General features: G+C 37.7%; 1 protein-coding gene across 3 annotated transcripts; it reads right to left on the bottom strand.

Moving 5' to 3' along the window:
• Positions 1–4506: 4506 nt before the first annotated feature.
• LOC133921917 (calmodulin-binding protein 60 B-like) lies at positions 4507–11681 on the bottom strand. 3 transcript variants are annotated; one of them, XM_062367016.1, is made up of 8 exons: positions 11416–11677; positions 10774–10975; positions 10221–10255; positions 7647–8119; positions 7091–7251; positions 6780–6977; positions 5917–6088; positions 4507–4908 (listed from the first exon to the last, which is right to left on the bottom strand). In XM_062367016.1, exons 1-8 carry the CDS (start codon positions 11541–11543, stop codon positions 4745–4747), a joined length of 1533 nt encoding a protein of 510 aa, XP_062223000.1. In that variant the 5' UTR covers positions 11544–11677; the 3' UTR covers positions 4507–4744. The 3 variants fall into 3 exon arrangements, with proteins under 3 accessions (XP_062223000.1, XP_062222999.1, XP_062223001.1); XM_062367015.1 differs by having other exon boundaries at positions 10221–10258; positions 11416–11676; XM_062367017.1 differs by lacking the exon at positions 4507–4908 and having other exon boundaries at positions 5917–6110; positions 10221–10258; positions 11416–11681.
• Between the last annotated feature and the right edge of the window lie 6681 nt (positions 11682–18362).

Genomic DNA, 18362 nt, shown 5'->3' with positions numbered 1-18362 from the left:
ATGTAAGCTTAATCAATTAGCTAGAAGAACAGAGTAAATTAAACCATAGTTAAGTTTGAGAATGTCCAGTTCTGCAGACTATTTTAGGAGAATCGTCCGTTTCGAGCGTGCTGCATTTGCCATGGATTTTTTTTTAAACGAGATTAACTTGGCATTTATTAAAAACCAATATAGAGTCAAACAACCAGCAGCATCCATCAATCAGAAAAAATATCGAAAAAAAGGAAAACGGTGATGGGGATACCAGGTCACAGTTCTATAACACCGACATGAACCAGACAGCGGGAGAAACCGCTCACCCATGAGCTAAGCACTGCCAAAAAAAACAAGTCTAAACCTACCACATAAAAGCTCGACAGTATCGGAGAAGATAACCTACAGCTCCACCAAATCAGACACAAGCATCAGCTTCAGTTGGAATGAGGAGATCCACTGCATAGCCTTTGACAGATATGCCTCCAAGTCTTCCTCCCTTCCTTTTCAAGCAAGATTTTCCATTTCAGTAAGATTACAGCTTTAAGATATTAGATTAGATATTATAATTAGGTTAGAAGTTGTGGCACCACTCCATGAGATGCACTAGAGCCGAATCAATCTACTCCTTGTCGCTCTCCTTGAGCAGGATTTTCTAACTCTGTTGGTAAGAGAGAGTGTCGAGAAGAGTATCAATTGGCTTGTTGGGGAAAGTCATTTCAATTGTCATCTTGTTATGAGCACCCCAAATCGCTCAGCTAAGCCCTGCAAAAAAGAAGAGACTCAGTTTTGCTGGTTGATTTAGTTTCTGAGTTAACCATCTAAGAGTAAATTCATCAAGGATACTATGTTGCTCAGACCAGCCAAAGCATTTTCTAACTACACTCTATGTGAAGTTAGCAAGAACACATTGGAAGAAGATGTGATTCTTTTTTACCACAGAGGCAACAGGATTCACTGCCCTTCTAGCCTTTTCTCTTTAAAGTGTTTGTCGTTTAGAGCCTATCATTAAACATCTGACAGAGGAAAATCTTTATCTTTTGTGTGACTTTGCATTTTCAAATTGCCCTACAGATTTTGCTTCTTATTCCACCATACAAAATAAATCGGTATAGGGATTTAGTGGTGAAATTCCTGGACTTCTCTAGAGCCCGGTGGACTTCATTGTCCAAATTATCCAAATTAATGGAACCTCTCCCGCTCTTCAAAACTCCCTAATTCTAAGGGTGTCAGAGGTCTTATGAAATTGATTATGAGGGTGTCATCCTCAAAGCAATCAGCCACCTTAGTAGTTGCATTCGAGGTCATTCTGTATAGATCAGGAAATTCGATCTTAAGGGGGTATCATGTATGCAGGTATCGGTCCAAAATCTAATCCTTTGCCCATTGTGCACTTTGTAGGTAGTCCCCCACTGAAATAGATGTTTAACTATGTGCAGGCCTTGTCAGAACCAAGAGGATCCTTTCCTCTTAGAGCAAAAGAAATCCACATCTCATGTATTTTACCCTTAAAAGTCTGCACCAATTTTAGGATTTTTTTCAAACCTATTTCACCATTAAACATTGATTCATAATCTGTGTGTTGATGATACCAATACCTCCTTGATCTTTTGGTCTGCAGGCGACCGCCCACTTGATAATGTGATATCTAAATTTATCCTAGACCCCTCTTAAAAAATTTGGATCTAATAGAGTCCATCCTCTCATGAGTTACAACATGAAGGAGATAAAAGGTCATGCTATATATGGGGAGGCTGCTCAGGCAGGTGTTGGTTAAAACAAATATTCCCTCTGGAGACATGTTTTTCCCTTTCCAAGGGTTCATTCTTTTTCGTAGCTTTTGAACAAGGGGTCAAAGGCAACCAGAATGTAGGATCGAGATACGCCACTAGAGGGGGGGTTAATAGGCACCTTATAAATTTCTTGCGAAATAAATGGCTTACTTTGTATTCACCCAACGCTCCTAAAAAATGCACAAGTAAAAGTCAAATAGAGAGAAAGTTCAATTGGAAGGTTTTGAGACAACATGACTCCACAGAAGGAATATGAACCCTAGCTTCCATTCAAGACCATTCCATGTGTCTTAGTACTCGAAAACTCTTAACTTGCAAAGAAACTAAAGAAGATGATCACCGGGCAAAGAAACTCTTCAGATTGATGATCTAGAGGCTATGAAACTCAAGACCCTCTCATATACATGAGTATGTGAATTTAATATTTCCATCAACAGGAAGAACAACTTCCGAAGGTGAAAAGATTACAGCTCAAAGGGAAAAAACGAAAATCAACACGAAAATAGAAAAACTTGCAAGGAGGTAAGGGAACCAAGAGAAGGTGACTAGAAGGAGATGAGCACGAGCATATGCAAGAAAATAATCACCATTAAGCACAGAGGTAAGCCTATTTTTGGCAAATTACAAAGTTAATTCTCTCACAAAAGCTCTAGCCTATTACAAAGACTAAGCCTATCCTCTCATTTCCTCCAAAACCTATCACTAGGCTCTCAAATGGTTAGCTTAAGATTCTCCCATAGCTCTACCCCTCTATTTATAGGCCTAGAGAGATGTCTTAGCCCTTAAGTTTTCTTGTTTCCAAAATACCCCTCACCGGTAATGCACTCCTACCTATCACCAGGGCATTTTAGTTTATTTTTTGCTCCGTCCATCGAACGGCCATGGCTTATTCGCGACTTAGCTTCGCCTCGACGCAAGCTTGATGGTGATACCACGTGACCCTCTAGTCCTCTTGCAGTTTTGTGGCCAAACCGCGAAACCCTAGCACACTTTGTCAAAGTGTGACTTGCTGCTACTTGCTTTGCCTTAAGCAAGCATTCCGATATTGATGCGTGTATTTCGTCTTGTAGTCTTGGCCACCGGCAAATCCCTTCTGCTCCTGATCCCTCGGGCTACCTCGTCACTTGCACCGGTATCCCCTTCGCATGACTTTGTCAACATGCTGTCTTCATCCTTCTCCATCCATGCTTTGCCTGACCTCCACATGTACTGCCAGGATCACCCTTGACTTCGCTCAGCCACTTTGATCGTCCAGCATCAAGCCTCCCGCTTGGCCCCGATCATCTCACCGTCGACCGCCAAGTCGCATCCATAACTTGCACACCATGAGATAAGCAAACATGTTTCTCCATACTCCAAAATATATCCAGCATAACACAAACCAAAAATCCATAGTTCAGAACTCATTCTAATAAAACGTGAGTACCGGAGGTTCCAGTGTGTTCTTTTCCTAAACACTGGATCATCTAGTGAGCTCATATCCATTTTGCCCCCCAAAAAATGTTGTTTGCAAGAAAAGGTCCGTCGTAAGCTTCCGGTGTTAACCCTTCAGTCACTGAAACGTTCGATGACTTCAACTTCACTTGATCAGCGACTGGTAACCTCTCTGTAAGAATTAGTCCGACGCTCTTCTTAACCCATCGTCAGATCATCCAGTGATCTCTTCAAATTTGGCGCCAAAGTTCCTTCTCTGCAGGAAATGCTTTGGTGAGCACAGTGCCCCTACACTGTACTATTCGGTGTATTGATCAGATTTCTCCTTAGAGACAAAATGCTCCAACATCAGCTTCAGCACAACACCGGACCATCCGGTGCTTTAACTCAACTTTGGCTTCTACACAAAAATGCTCTGGTGTTTGGTTCTTTAGAACACCGGACTATCCGGTGAAGATAAATTTTCTCACACCGGATTGTCCGGTGATCACTCTTTTTCTGGACTCACGCCAACTCCATTGTACTCTCCAACAGTAGTTAACTATAAGCAAAATCATGCATAAACACACTCATGTCAACCAAGATCAACTCAAACCAACTATTACCAATGACCCATCTCAAGCAAAACAAACCACATATTCACTTAGTTTCTCACAGACCTCCATGTTGGTCATCAATTGGGATTTCTATATATTTGATTGGAAGGGTCCTTAATTTGCAATTGAGTATATTGGTACATGTCTCTTTTGTTGTTTGATCATCCTAAAAACAAAAGCCTCGCTTTTGTGGATGCATTTGCCATGGTTTCATGTGAAATTATGCTGGGAGATCATCACCTATCGATTGTGCAGCATTCGGGCTCAGGAAGTTGATTCCACGGAAATCCTACCAAATTCCCTTGCAGATCTAGAAACTGGTTTGTTTGGGAAAACTCCAATGCAGATTAAACAAGTTCTTTCAAGTTGCATGATTGTGTATGTGCTGTATAGATAGTTGCAACTGGGTCTCTGCTCCGGTGCTACTCTTTTGCAAAAGTTTACAGATCACAAGGCAAACGAGGTAGTAAATGGGTAATCTTCAAAGTTCAAACAAAATGATCGATATATTGTGTCCAATTAAAAGACAAACTGAGCCGAGGCATTCGCCCGCTACCCACTATGCACTATATGCCCAATGTTCCATGAGAGAATAACTGTTAACATCATAGAAATACAATTTAGAAGAGGCAGTGAGCTGAACTATAATGAGCACATTCAACAAAGTATGGAGTCAGCAAGATCTCCAAAGGGAAATAGTTAAGCTAGTATTTAAAAGTAATCACACCTTTTGCACATGAACTTCAAAAGAAATGTCTTTGTGTGTCAAGTAAGCCAAGCAATATTTTTTACAGCAAACAAATTTAACATGACAAAAAATGAACCAGTAACCTCATCGTGCGCACATATTGTCCAAGCAACGATTGATGAAGGAATGCAGTCGATCATCTATGGCAAATTGTGAGCACACAATTATCCAATATCTGTCACACCAAAGCTACTTTCTGTCTAAGGAATTGAGATCATTTCTCTCATTAAAGACCACGCGGACTCCTTGTTCCAGAAGCGAAGAGTGGTGACCACAGTCACAGCTTTCACCCAACGTTGATGAGGGCCGGGGATTTCCTGTGCTGGACGACTCTCCAAAACCTCGCCATTGTAAGAACGCTCATCTGAAAGAACAGTACTCATCAGGTAATTACACTACGAAGCTTTTACTAGAGTGCTAGCAACGAAGTAGGTAAGTTTTTGGTCACGCCATTGAATAGAAATAGCGTTATTGTCATTCTGAGAGCATCTCACAGGGAGATCGAACAAGAAATTGATTCCAAGGTTGCTAACTCGCTGTCAACATTATTTTTTTTCTCCCAAGTACCAATAAATTAGCAATGTTTGTTGGCTTCAGCTCGAATTGGAAACCAAACTGAAAAATCTAATATTCTTATCCAGGTTTTTCTTTGATCCATGTTGTTATTGAAATGTAGTGACCTATTAGTCTAATACCTCATAGGACGTAATAGCTCATCTATGGCATTATAAGGGTTAATAACGCCTTTGCACTTCATCGTTAAGCATCAGGGATGCTTTTCTTTTCAGAACAAAAAAATATATTAAACAACAATATTCATTGGCTTGGCATCCTGCGTTGTATGATTCCTTTAGAAGAACTAAAACTGGATCCATTTAAAATTTTCTCTATTTGGTAGCTAGTAGTGAGCTACAGTAGGTAAAATCAAGCATAAGACCAAAGCTATGCTTCACTAAGCAATGGTTCATCTCTAGGAAGATGAACGGGGCATTATAAAAACAAAACTAATGTGTATGCTATAATTCATATGTATGGGTTTACAAGCCTGGATTTCAAAGAACCGATTTATGTTTTCCAGAAGCTGTTTTGAACGTTCAAAACTCAAAATACCAAAACATCGTAGGTTTCCTAAAGCCTATTTGTGCATGCTTAACTTGGATGCTGACTTTGTCTTAACAATATTCGCATAATTTTCATTAAAGGCAGAAAAATCAAAAGAGGTTCCCACAACACAGGTTATTAGGAAAGAAGAAGGATTTACTTATTTTATTAGCAATTAAAAAGAAACTTAAGCAAAAGAAAATGCTAAATCATTGTATGTACTCAAATAATGGAAATAGACCAAGGCAGTGAGAATGATCCAGATGCTGACCATGGATCCTTGTTGGCAGTGTCGGAGATGGTAGCATTGAACGTGACCCCCGCTGGTAACAGCTTCCCATGCCTCCAGCTATCACCTCATTTTCATGACATGGATCTCTGTATTCATACTGAACAACTTCCATATTGTCATACGCTGTTGTCTTGGACTTTTCCACTAATTCCTGACATGTGCAGAGAAAATGTCTTGATTTCTCAAGAAGGTAGAATATCAGAAGATTAGATGCATGCATGATACATGCAGGGATCATGCCTGTGTGGGTATAGATGTGCTTCTACGTCGTCATAAATTAGAAAAAGAAATGGAATTTTCGAGCAAAATTGATTAGGTGAAGGCTTATTCCAAATTGGATTGGAATCCAATATAATTAATATAAGAGAACATGCGAATAGCATGGTTGTAAGATCTTGAAGTGTAAGGCTAACAACTAGGGCTCGAACCCTGGTTCTCGCAAAAAAAGTCCCTCGTTGTGTGTTCCATCTGGTCGTGGCGCAGTCGCTCAACGATAGTGTACGGGTTGTAGCCGGCTTTTGAGACCTTTTCTCGATCTTAATGCAATGCCTTCGGGATATCTCTCCTCTTAGATCGAGTTTTTTTTTTTGTTTGACTTGAGGAAGAATATAAATGTGTATACTAAAAGTTAGCTAAACATATGAAGTACATTAGAAGTGAGTTATACACTAAATAACTGGTCCATTTACACAATACGGTGGCCCATAACATTTGAAATTGCATTTGGACTGGCCTCAAGGAAAAAACGAAATATATAAATATCCATTGAAGTGAAATTTAATTTATTTTTATTTAAAAGGCAATGCTTACATGAGTAGAAGTGAAATCAGCACAGTAATTACCTTCTGAGTTCCGTAAAGTTCTTCATAAGAAGTGAATATACCGTTGAATTCAGCACCAACAATGGTATAAAGAGAGTTGAAGAAAATTGTAGCACCCATCTCAGGAATGCAATATGAATAAAGCACATCTTCTGGTTTACAATTCAGAGCATGTCCAACAATGATGTCCCAATCGTGGTCTGAGACATTTCCACAAGCCTATATAGGGTGATATGAAACAGGTTGTGTCAGGTACCAATTAATGTCATAAAACGTTACGGGAGAACATAAGCAAATGATCTGTAATAGAACGTATTCTCGATTTCTCGTACTTTGCGCAGACTGTTCTTATCCTTATTGTAGAACCTTAAAAAATCTCGCACCAGATTTATATGCTTCTGCTGTAGTAACTTGTGCCTGTCACCATTTTCCGCAATTTTCTTCAGCTTATATATCGGGTCACTTAGAGATGGATGAGGATCCTTCTTATTCACTGTAAAAAGCAGGACATCAATTCTCGAGGGAAAAAAGGACATCAAAGTTATAGAAGGAGTAGAGGCCCGATACTTTTAGAGATTCAAGGCCTCAGAACTAGACAGACAAATGATGCTGTGAATGCCTCTTTGAGTAGCTAGATTTAAATTTACCATCCTTTTTGAAAATAAAGATGCTGGTGTAATAATCATGCCAAAAAGGTATAACGAACATAGTAAAAGGATGACAATACGATAATCTTGCGCACCCATTTATCCATATTTTTCTAGGTTAACAATAATCATTTGCTAGATTAGTTTATGTGTTAAAAAGAATATATCAAGACAAGAACTGTTTGCATGAAGAGAAACGTGTATGAGCATATCAATTTAGAATGGAGTTGCGTAAACTTACAGAAACCCCGACCAGACTTTATGGAAAAAGAGTCAGATATTCCTTCCAGGATTTTTTCTGATATACTATCATCAGCTGCCATGACTCCCAACCTGAACTTCTTGCTTGGAACATTGTCTTGAAATTTGACATCGCAGAGTTTAGCCACACCATTTTTGAGCCTTAGATACGGTTCATTGGCAAACAAAGGTGGTTTTCCAGTCCGGCCACATACTATGATGCTTTTAAGGAAGGAGTCCTCACTCCATTGCTCTTTATTTTCCTTGTTAAACTCACCGTCCAGGACAACAATCTTAACTTGCATAGAGGATAAGGGTCCATCTGTGATGATCCTATTGTCATGATCATATATAGCTACCTTAATGGGGTTTCTATCATCTGCCGTTATGACATGGCCCGAGTACTTGTCACCGCAACACTTGTTCTCAAATTTCAACCGACATGTTCTAATTTTGTCCGGATGAGATAAAGCCCTGAAAAATTATGTTAATCAATGAAGTATGTACAACACTTTTAATTTTTCACCCAATTAGAATGTAGCATCTAGACTCATAGGTAAGTGGTAAGTGTTTCGGTGATTAATAACAACTATATCATTGTGACTAATAAGTTTATTTTGAAGGTAAATTAAAATATTAGTTCACAATGCTGTTGGATGATCTTGGTCCCTTAATTGAATAGTTGAGCGATCAAATAATGTGAATATCATGATTAAAGATCTTCTAGTTCTAAGTATCACATGGATATTAATGACACTTAAAGTAGTATAAGCTTTCTTTCTTTATTCTTTGATCGTACTATAAATAGTGACTAAGGCTCTGTTTGTTTGTGCTTTTGCTTCTAGTTTCTCTAAAAAGCTGTGCTGGTGACTTTTCGGAAAAGCTGCTTTTGGACTTTAGCTGTTGGATATTACAACAACTTTTTGGCTTCTCAGTACACTACTTCTCAGAAAAGCTACTCTCAGATTCTAGTTTATTTTTCTCCAAAAGCCACTTTTTAGCAAACCCGTTTGTTTGGGTTTCTGGCTTCTAGGCTTCTGACAGAAGCAGAAGCCAGAAACAGTCTGAAACAAACAGGCCCTAAGGGTAGTAGTTTGATCTAGTTAAGTCTAGATTTGGTTGGATGGTTGGATGAACACTTATGAATTTCTAGTACTAGGTAGCTCAGAGAAACCTATGGATGAGTTGAAAAGAAGATGGAACTCAAATTTGTACACGCCGGATGGACCTCCGATGAAGGTGTTGTACACACTAGAGTATTTTTTTTAGAAGATGGAATTCAAGTTGTACACGCTGGATGGTCCTTCGGTGAAGGTGTTGTACATGTCGGAGTATATCTTTTAGAAGAAGGAATTCAAGTTTGTACATGTCGGATGGTCCTTCGGTGAAGGTGTTGTATATGCTGGAGTATTTTTTCAGAAAATAGAAGTCAAGTTTGTACACGTCGGATGGTCCTCCGATGAAGGTGTTGTATATGCCGAAGTATTTTTCAGAAGATGAAATTCAAGTGTGTACACACCAGATGGTCCTCCGATGAAGGTGTTGTACACGCCGGAGTATTTTTTCAGAAGATCGAATTCTAGTTCGCATACACCGGATGCTTCGTCAGAGTAAAGTCCAGAAGGTTATTCTATTGAGTAGAAAATGGACTTATACACGCCGTATGGTCCGGCATATACATTGGAGGCTTCATCGAAGCATTTGGAGCTGTAACAGCTAGTAATGGCTAGTTTTTGGAGGATGATTCACACCGGATGGTCCGGTGTTTGGAGCTTGTGTATGTCGAACCATTCGACATTCACGAAAAATATGAGTGCTTAGGCAACGTCTAGTTTTGGACATCTAACCTAGAGGCAAGGGAGTGCACTAGAGTGATTTGCAAAGTTCTTAATTGAAGATTAAGGACATCATTAGTACAAGGAGAGTAGCAAGTGTACATCTAGCTGTAGTATAGGCTTGATTTGAGATCAAGTGAAGTTATTGGTTTGTTGGAAACACCTAGCTGATCTTAGTGATTGGAGGTGTGTTAGTGAGCTTTTGGAGTTCTTGTGGGAGCAACAAGAAGAAGTTTTGTGTTTGGTTTGAAGACCACCAATCCGGATATAAAGAAGTGGCTATCACTAGTGAGTACTTGAGTCTTGGTAGCTCAAAGAGAGTCATGTTGACTCAAGGGTGAATGATATCCTTAGTGGATGTTTCAACGAAGACTAAGAGGAAGTGTCAACTTCTCAATACATCGGGAAAAAACCTAATACCTTCTTGCACATCTCTTTACTTTCCCATATTTATTTTGAACATTTACATTCTTACAAACTAATATTCCACTTTCACTTTGTGGTGTAGCTTGCCTGCTTTTTTCCTTAGATTCTATCTAATTTGGGTGTTGTAGTTGTTTTATTATTCATGTAGGATAAAGTTATTTACTTGTTCTAGAGTTCGATAGAATTAGTTTTTATTAGAGTCAATTTCCCCTCTAGGCCATTCGATCTTTTCACAGAATTACCGACATAAGGTCTTCAAAGCCTTTGTGCAACAAGACAAAGTACCAGTATTTTCTTAAACAAAGATTTCATACCTGACATTTGGAAGATGGTCTCCAGGTGTACTTCTCTCCTGTCACAGAAACAAACTTACTATCCTTAGTCAGAAAGAACTATAAACAAATTCAGCTCAAAGATGATGCTAATCTTTCTTGACACCATGAGAAGTGCTATTGTTTTACTTAGTTTGACCCATGATTCCTAGTACATGAATTGTAAGAAGTTAAGCATGCGCTTCATTCCATCAAAATTTCGCATTGTAATTATAAGCTCTTTTCTATAATGTGAATAGAGTAAGTTGCATTTATGATCACCAATACAATTTACTCATATAAACGTTGCAAAAAGAATATAATGATTGCGGTAGAGATTATCAATACGTTAGTTGGAATGATAAGTGTTTCCCTTAGTTCGTATTATTAGTCCTTTGCTAGCTTGTAGCCGTAGGTGTTAGCTTCGATTGCATTCTCATAAATCAATCTATCAACAGTCAATAATAATCAAATGGAGTGAAATCCATCGAGGCAACAACAGGTCTATCGCATCCTATCTGCACACGAGCTTCCAACCATGAAAGTAAATGGTTACCGAAATCAAGGTGTTGAACTGTTCCCGAATGAGCTGTTCCATCCTCTCACTGATCTGTTCCTTGAACTGCAGTCGGGAATTCTGGTAAAATTCTCGCATCTCTCTCTGTAAGGTTCTGCACTCCTCGATGAACCCCTTTGACATCAATTGCATTTCCTTCCTGAGGATCTTGATCTGGCTCTCGCAGAAATCTTGTGTCTCCCTGTCATGGACATAGAGAAATAGACCAAGAAAAATATATATAAAAAAGGAAATATCCATACAAACTTTCAAGTAAAAGCACAAGGGAAATCAAGCTGAGAATTCGAAACGGATGGGAATCGTTAAAAAAACGTGGCACCTAATGAGCAAGAAAGTAAAAATAAAATAAAATAAAATTCTCCAGGTTGCAGCCCGAGGACTTCCCCTGTTACTCAGTCTGAAGATCTCACATGCCCAATTACAAAACCTTTTTCCTAAACTCGTTCCAAAACCCACACCGTACTTATCAGCTTGGCCACTAAATAACTTGTTTTTTTCAGCTTTATCTCCCATGTTTTAAAAAAAAAATCGCGGATTTTGACTTTTGTGCAGCGTGGATCTAACATACTCAAACACTGTAAGAGCATACAAATTGAAGGAAATTACGCGCTAGCTACTCACTGGCAGCAGGAGCAGGAGCTGGAGCAGCGCCGGGGACGCTTCGCCGGCGCTGATCCCCGCGGGTCCTCACCGCCAGCACGGCCATCCTCCTCCTCGTCCCTGCCCCGACGAGGCCGAGAGAGCGACATCGCCGGAGCTTACGTAGCAGAGATCGGAGAAAGTGCGGTGGGAGGAAGAGCAGAGGATGAGGAGGAGGGGAGAACGAAAGCGAACGTGCTTAATTACAGCTAAGCTTGAGCTGACTTCTAGCTTATAACAGCAACAGGGAGGAAAATTCGCGCGTTTTTCCTTTGCGATCGTGGGAACTAAAAAAAAAAGGGTAAGGACGCGAGTGTTCGTTCGACACTTGTGCGAGTTCTATTGGCCACACAAGTCAAAGAGGGTTGAGGCTTCGATGGTCGATCCTGTTGCACCCCTCCTATGTACCAAACGGTTCATTGGGGATTGAGCCCTACTGTATACTAACAAACTGGATTATGTTAATAATATAACTAGCTTTATTATAATATTTTATTATGATAATCTTTAATTGATAATTAGTCTCTTTAGTTTTCGAACGAGATTAGTGTCACTTAATTATAAAATACATAAAATTAGAAGAAAAGATAAAAATTGTGTTAGTTGAAGAGAAAATTTTTTATGCTCTAAACTTGTATCTGAATCGTATATACATATTGGTTTGATTTGTATTTATTTTGATGAATTGTCAAAATCGTACGTCAGATGTAGGTAGCCTAACTAAATCAAAATAGATTTGTATTGTCTGCATATTGTGCCTTGCGTGCTGCTTATTTGAAGCGATGACTTTGAGCTACATAGTATTTCTTAATCTATTATCTTACTAAGAATTTAAAAAAAATTCATTATTTTTTATTATGAATTTTAGTTATTGATTAATCGTATTTTATATGGACTCTTTATTTAGGTATTTGATTTTTATAATAGTTTGATTTTTTCTAAGACTATATTTGATTTGGATCCTTCGTTTTTTCTATTCTAACCCCATTTTTGACTCTTTATTTAGATATTTTGCTTTCCAAACCGTATGAAAATAGAACTGCTAATTTTTTCTAATTTTTTAATTTTAAATTTAGCTATTTATTAATAGTATTTAATATGAACTCTTCGATTTTTGAATTTAACTATTTATTAATCATATTTGATATAGGCTCTTTAGTTAAATCTAAACCGTGAGATGTTCATATCTTCCCTCAAATTAACGTAATAATTTCGTGAGCATAAGAGTAAAAATGATGGTTCTTTTTCTTCTTAACTATTAAGATAATAGATAGAAAAATTCTTACATTCGATTGTAAACTTCAGGTTTCCTAACACTCCTCTTGATACTTCTCGCAAAATGCATGTCTTATTAGAACTCCTAAAAAATCTAATAAGAAAAATTAAAAGAAAGAGTATATAGCTCATGACATGGTCACATAAATTATCTCGTTAAAAATCTTAATATGAGAAACTTCAGAAAAACTCATCTGTGGGAAAAAAGTACAATACACCCAAAATGCTTCATATAATAGTCATGGTTAACTTTTGGGTACTTAATCTTCTTGACTAAGATTTAATTCTTCATATCAGTATTATATGAAAAAAAAAATCTTGAAATGTGCAACTCTCTAAGTCTCATCATCCCAATACCACGAACATATCTTTTAAAACTAGATGTAGGGAGGAGACTTAGTGAATAAATCTGCAAGATTCTCATATAACTTGGTTTGCATTACTTTTATTTTATTCATCTTATGCAATTCATGAGCATAAAAAATTTATAGTTGATATACTAGATATGATTAATCACTTGCTTTTCACATATATCGATTACACTTGTACAACACATGCAACATACATAATGGTAGGGGTGCTAGTAATGTTCAAATCACATAATTACTAGATATGATTAATCACTCTTCTAATCCATACGTATTCTCGTGTGGCTTCATATAAACTATTATTTTCGAGTGGTTCCTCAAAATATATACAAGGCTTTACTTTGACGATTTCTAAGAAATTACAGTTCCACCGCATACAAAGCATAGCTAATATGTGATTTTGCTATATGCGGGTCTAACAAATACCCAATATCTACTTATCCAACCATACTTAGATTTTGACTTTTTCTATAGAACAGACTCATATCTTTACTACTTTGCAAGTAGCACAGAATATTCTTTAAGCCTTTCCAATGCTTTTTAGTGGACTCTGAACTGTATCATACAAGTAGATTTACTGCAAATATTATATCTGGCCTAGTGAAATTAACCAGATACATCAACGCATCTATTTCACTTAAGTATGGAAATTCCAGTCCCAATACTTTATCCCCCTACTCTAGGTCTATAGGGATCTTGATCTGCTTGCAATAACCTTCCAACCATGGGGGTTTTGACATAAAATGATTTTTCAAAAACCGCTCTAACACCTTCTAATGTAGTTTGACCGATGTACAAAGATTCCATCTGCCACATGATCTAACGGTAGGCCAAAGAAAAATTTGATTTTACCCAAATCTTTCATTTCAAATTCAGACTTCAAGTACGAGCTTTCTTCCTCTATTTCTTCTTCTGTATCGATAATATTCAGATCATCTGTATACACATATATTATGCAGAATCCATTCTGAGACCTTATGAATACACAAGGACAATCTGTGCTATTTTTATCGCCTTATTTTTTGAGAAATTCACTCAAACAATTGTACCATATTTTACCTAATTGTTCCAACCTATATAATGACTTCTTTAATTGTATATAAATGTGTCTATTTTCTTTGTCCTGATTCAACAATGGTCTTCCTTCAGGTACCTTCATATAAATGTCCAAATCAAGACTCTCGTAAAGATATGTGGTCATAACATTTATCAATTTCATTTTCAACTCCAGGTTGACCACCATTGAGATTAAATATCTAAAGGTAATACCACCCATCACCGGAGAATAAGTTTCTTTATAATTAACACCTTGTCATTGAGTGAAACTTTGGGCCACAAGTCGTGCTTTATACCTCATAATTTTATTCCTTTCATTCCTATTATGAATAAAAATTCACATATATCCTACTGGTTTGATGTGGGGAGATATGCGCCATACTGGCCAAAAAATCTCTCTTTTGTTTAGGGATAACAGTTCAGTTGTTATTGCCTTCTGTCAGTTTTCCCAATCTAACCTCATTCTACATTCAGCGAGCGAGGCAGGCTCAGAGTCATGATCTATAACTGTGGTAATTTTATTTGCGAAGTATGAGTCAACTATTATAGTTGCTCTATTCCAGTATTCTCCGGAATTCACATAGTTTATTGTTATTTCATTATGCGATGCACTTTCAGGTGTTTCCACATCTTGATCTTCATAATTTCTTACTTATGAAGCAAGGTCCTTTAGTTTACTAGTATCAATTTTAGTGCACGTATTTTCGTTGGTTCTTCTTGTGTGGAAAGATTCAAATCCGATATGCCTACTTCCTAAAGTTCCATACCATCGCCAGGTCTCAACTGGCTCCCACTCCCTTCCTTTAGAGCATTTTTGTGATCGGCTATGGTAACCACTTATTTCTCACTTTTGCCAGGCATCTCCAGCTATTTGGGAATTGAGAAACTAAATTTCTTGTTTGTTTACTATTTTTTGGAACTCCTAGGACAAGATAAGGAGTACCTTCTTTTGGTACTTCCACCCTCTCCGGTGCATTACGTGCAGGCAACATGTGACTTAGTCACGCTCTTTAGATCACAAAAATGATCAAGCATATCGTTTGCTAATTTTCTGCAAATCAATAATTTTTTGTACTTCATCATTTGCTTCATTAGTGCAAGGATCATGTGCCGCAATTTCTTCAGTCTGCCATATAATTCCAACATTTTTTATCCAAGGGTATATTTCCTTCCCCTAACGATGAAAAATTATTTTCATCAAAAATGCAGTCAGCGAAGCGGGACATATGTAGATTTCTAGTTGTTGGTTCTAAATATCGGATTATGGATGCGGTCTCATAACCGATATATATTCCAACTTTCCACAAAGGTCCCATAGCGGTTTGCTACGACGGTGGTATTGTCATATAAACCATACATCCAAAATTGCGTAAATAAGAAATTTTCGGAATTACCCCTTGCACTAGTTGCATAGCTGAATGGATGTTGTAGGAGGATGTTCTATAATTAATGAGAGCTACCACATGTAAGGTTGCATGTCATCAACATGTAGCAGATAAATTATAGTGTTACGACAAAGGTCTAGTAATAAATTTATTCTTTTTATCAATGCTTTGGCTAGTCCATTCTAAGTGTGGGCGTGTGGTACAGAATGTTCAAATTTAATTCTCGTACCAGTGCAATAATCATCAAACACTTTAGAAGTAAATTCTCCAGTGTTGTCCATTCTAATGGATTTCATGCGATGATCCCAAAAATTATTACTGATTTGTATGATCTACGAAATCAACTTTGCAAAGGTGTGATTGCAGGTAGATAATAGACATACAAATGACCACTTCAAGGATGTGTCTATCAATACCATAAAGTACCTAATCGGGCTAAAAAATGGGTGAATAGGACCATAAATATCCCTTTGGATTTGATCCAGGAATGCAGAGATTTCATCTTATACCTTCAAGGTACATGGTCTTATAATTAATTTCTCGGTAGCACATGCATGGCATACAAAATCTTCATAATTCGGGAAATTCTTCACATTTATGACATGACCTTGTGAGTTAGTAATTATGTTACTCATCATTTTAAGACCAGGGTGATCTAATCTATCATGCTACAGGGAGAATAATTATGTACTACGAAACACAATCTTCAATGTAGTGAACACTTCAAGTGCTTTAATACGAGTGTAGTACAAGCCACTACTCATTGAGAAAAGTTTTCTAATATTCTTACTTAACTATCACGCTTAGTGATAAGTAGGTGTTCCCTAGCATCTTCTTTACCAATTTCTACATGAAAACCATTAGCGCGAATATCTTTAAAAATTAAGAGATTTCTTGTAGATTTAGGGTATAATAATGCTTCTTCAATGTGCAACATAGTTCCTATAGGTAGTATGATTGTGGTTCTTCCAGAACCTACTATGCATTTATCACTACCAGTGACAGTCATCACTTTTTCAGAGCTATTTCTAATAAACTGAAAATACATCTTTTCTCTTAAGATGGTGCTTGTGGTTCCACTATCCACAATACACACTTCCTCCATACGGGCGTCACACATATTCTATAAATAAAGCATTCAATCATTCACATGCGAGAAAGTAACAGAAACACTAAATGCTTTATTAACTATTGAAAAATATTGTTTGCAGTTAAGCTTGCTCTTCTAGAGCTTTTATTTGTTCATTCAATCCTCCTAAATTCAGCAACTAAGTAAATAGCTAATTACTCTAATTTTAGATAGAGTCTGTGAAATATCCAGTCACTTTATTTTCAATGGCTTTATTTTTCGCTTCATCCTTCATGGAATCTTCTATAGCAGTGGAGGAGGGCAAAGTAGAGGTCTATGCATCCTTCATTGGGAGGTCTTTTACTGCCAGTGTGGGAGCGTCATCAACTTCCATGTGAGATGCATATCTTTCAACTGCGGGTGCTTTGTCCTCTTCCATCCCCACTACAATGGTGAGGTGTGTTGTGCTGCTCTTTTTTCTTCTTTCGGTATGCTTTCACAACATGCTTTGATGCTTTGCAGATTCGGGACCAATGGCTTTAAACACCGCACTTATAGCATATTTGATTCTCCTTACCATATGGTTTGACTTTTTTTTTGTCTTGCTATTATCATCACCAGGCTTAACTTTGTCTGCTACCACTTTCATTCCTTCCTTCCCCCGCTTCTTATTATGGTTCTTGCGTACTTTGAAAGAGTTGTGATTGACTTCTAGGCCACTGCTCTTTCTTTGTGGTTGGGATAAGAAGTTCTTGTTTATAACTTCATCATGAACTTCATGAAGCTGCAACATGTCAATCAATTCAGAATACTTCTTGTATTTCAATTGACTTCTTGTATTTCAATTGACGGTGATTGCGTGCAAATTTTGCCGCATTCGGGTGAAAAGTGGAGAGTGCCTTCTCAATTTTCTCATCTTTTGCGATCTCTTTCCCACAGAGACAAAGGAGTGTGCAAATGTGGTGCAGTATGGAGTTGTACTCTCTGACATGCTTGAAGTCACAAAAACAGAGCCAGACCCATTCTTGCTCTGCAAGAGGTTTGATGGTGTACTTAAGGCGCTCAAAACACTTCTGCAGTGCGTCTCATAGCGACTTGGCGCTGGTCATTGCCATGTAATCATCCTTCAAAATGGGAGAGAGATGGTGTCGGAGAAAATGAAGTGTTTGATCATTCTCATCCTCTATGAGAACCATTGCACTACTTGTTCCTAGGCTAATGGCAGCACGGAGCCTTTTCACTCCAAGTACAATCCGAACATCCAACGTCTAAGTGAGATAGTTGTGGTCATCAATACTAAGCTCAGTGAACTCCTTGTTTGTGATGTCAGCTATCTACATATTTAATAACGCAAGCATTACTAATAGTAAAGTTGAATCATGTTGCTAAATAGGGTTACTGTAATTTTTTTTGATATTTTCTATGCTATTATTCGAATTTTACTGAATTTAAATGCATAGAAAGCAATTTAAACAGTAAAAACAAGAATTAATAGCATAGAAATAATAATAACATAAGTAAGTACTGCATAATTGCCGAAAAAGAAGAAAATTCGAAATCTACATGTACTTCTATGCAAAAACAAAGCCTCTGGATAATTTTCAAAACAATCAGGAGCCTAAACACAAAACATTAAGGGATTACGCTCAAATAATGGGAAACCCGGGGGCTAAATGCAAAATTTTGGATTTTTTTTCCCTTTTTTTCCTTTATTTCCACCGAATTTCCCCACTATTGGGCCGACCTGTTTACATTTTAGGTCGGCCCAGCCTATCC

Source organism: Phragmites australis, chromosome 6 (genome assembly GCF_958298935.1).
Source record: "Phragmites australis chromosome 6, lpPhrAust1.1, whole genome shotgun sequence".
Taxonomy (NCBI): Eukaryota; Viridiplantae; Streptophyta; class Magnoliopsida; order Poales; family Poaceae; genus Phragmites; species Phragmites australis.
The sequence above is the reverse complement of the archived record's forward strand: the minus strand, read 5'-3'. Positions and strand labels throughout refer to the sequence as shown.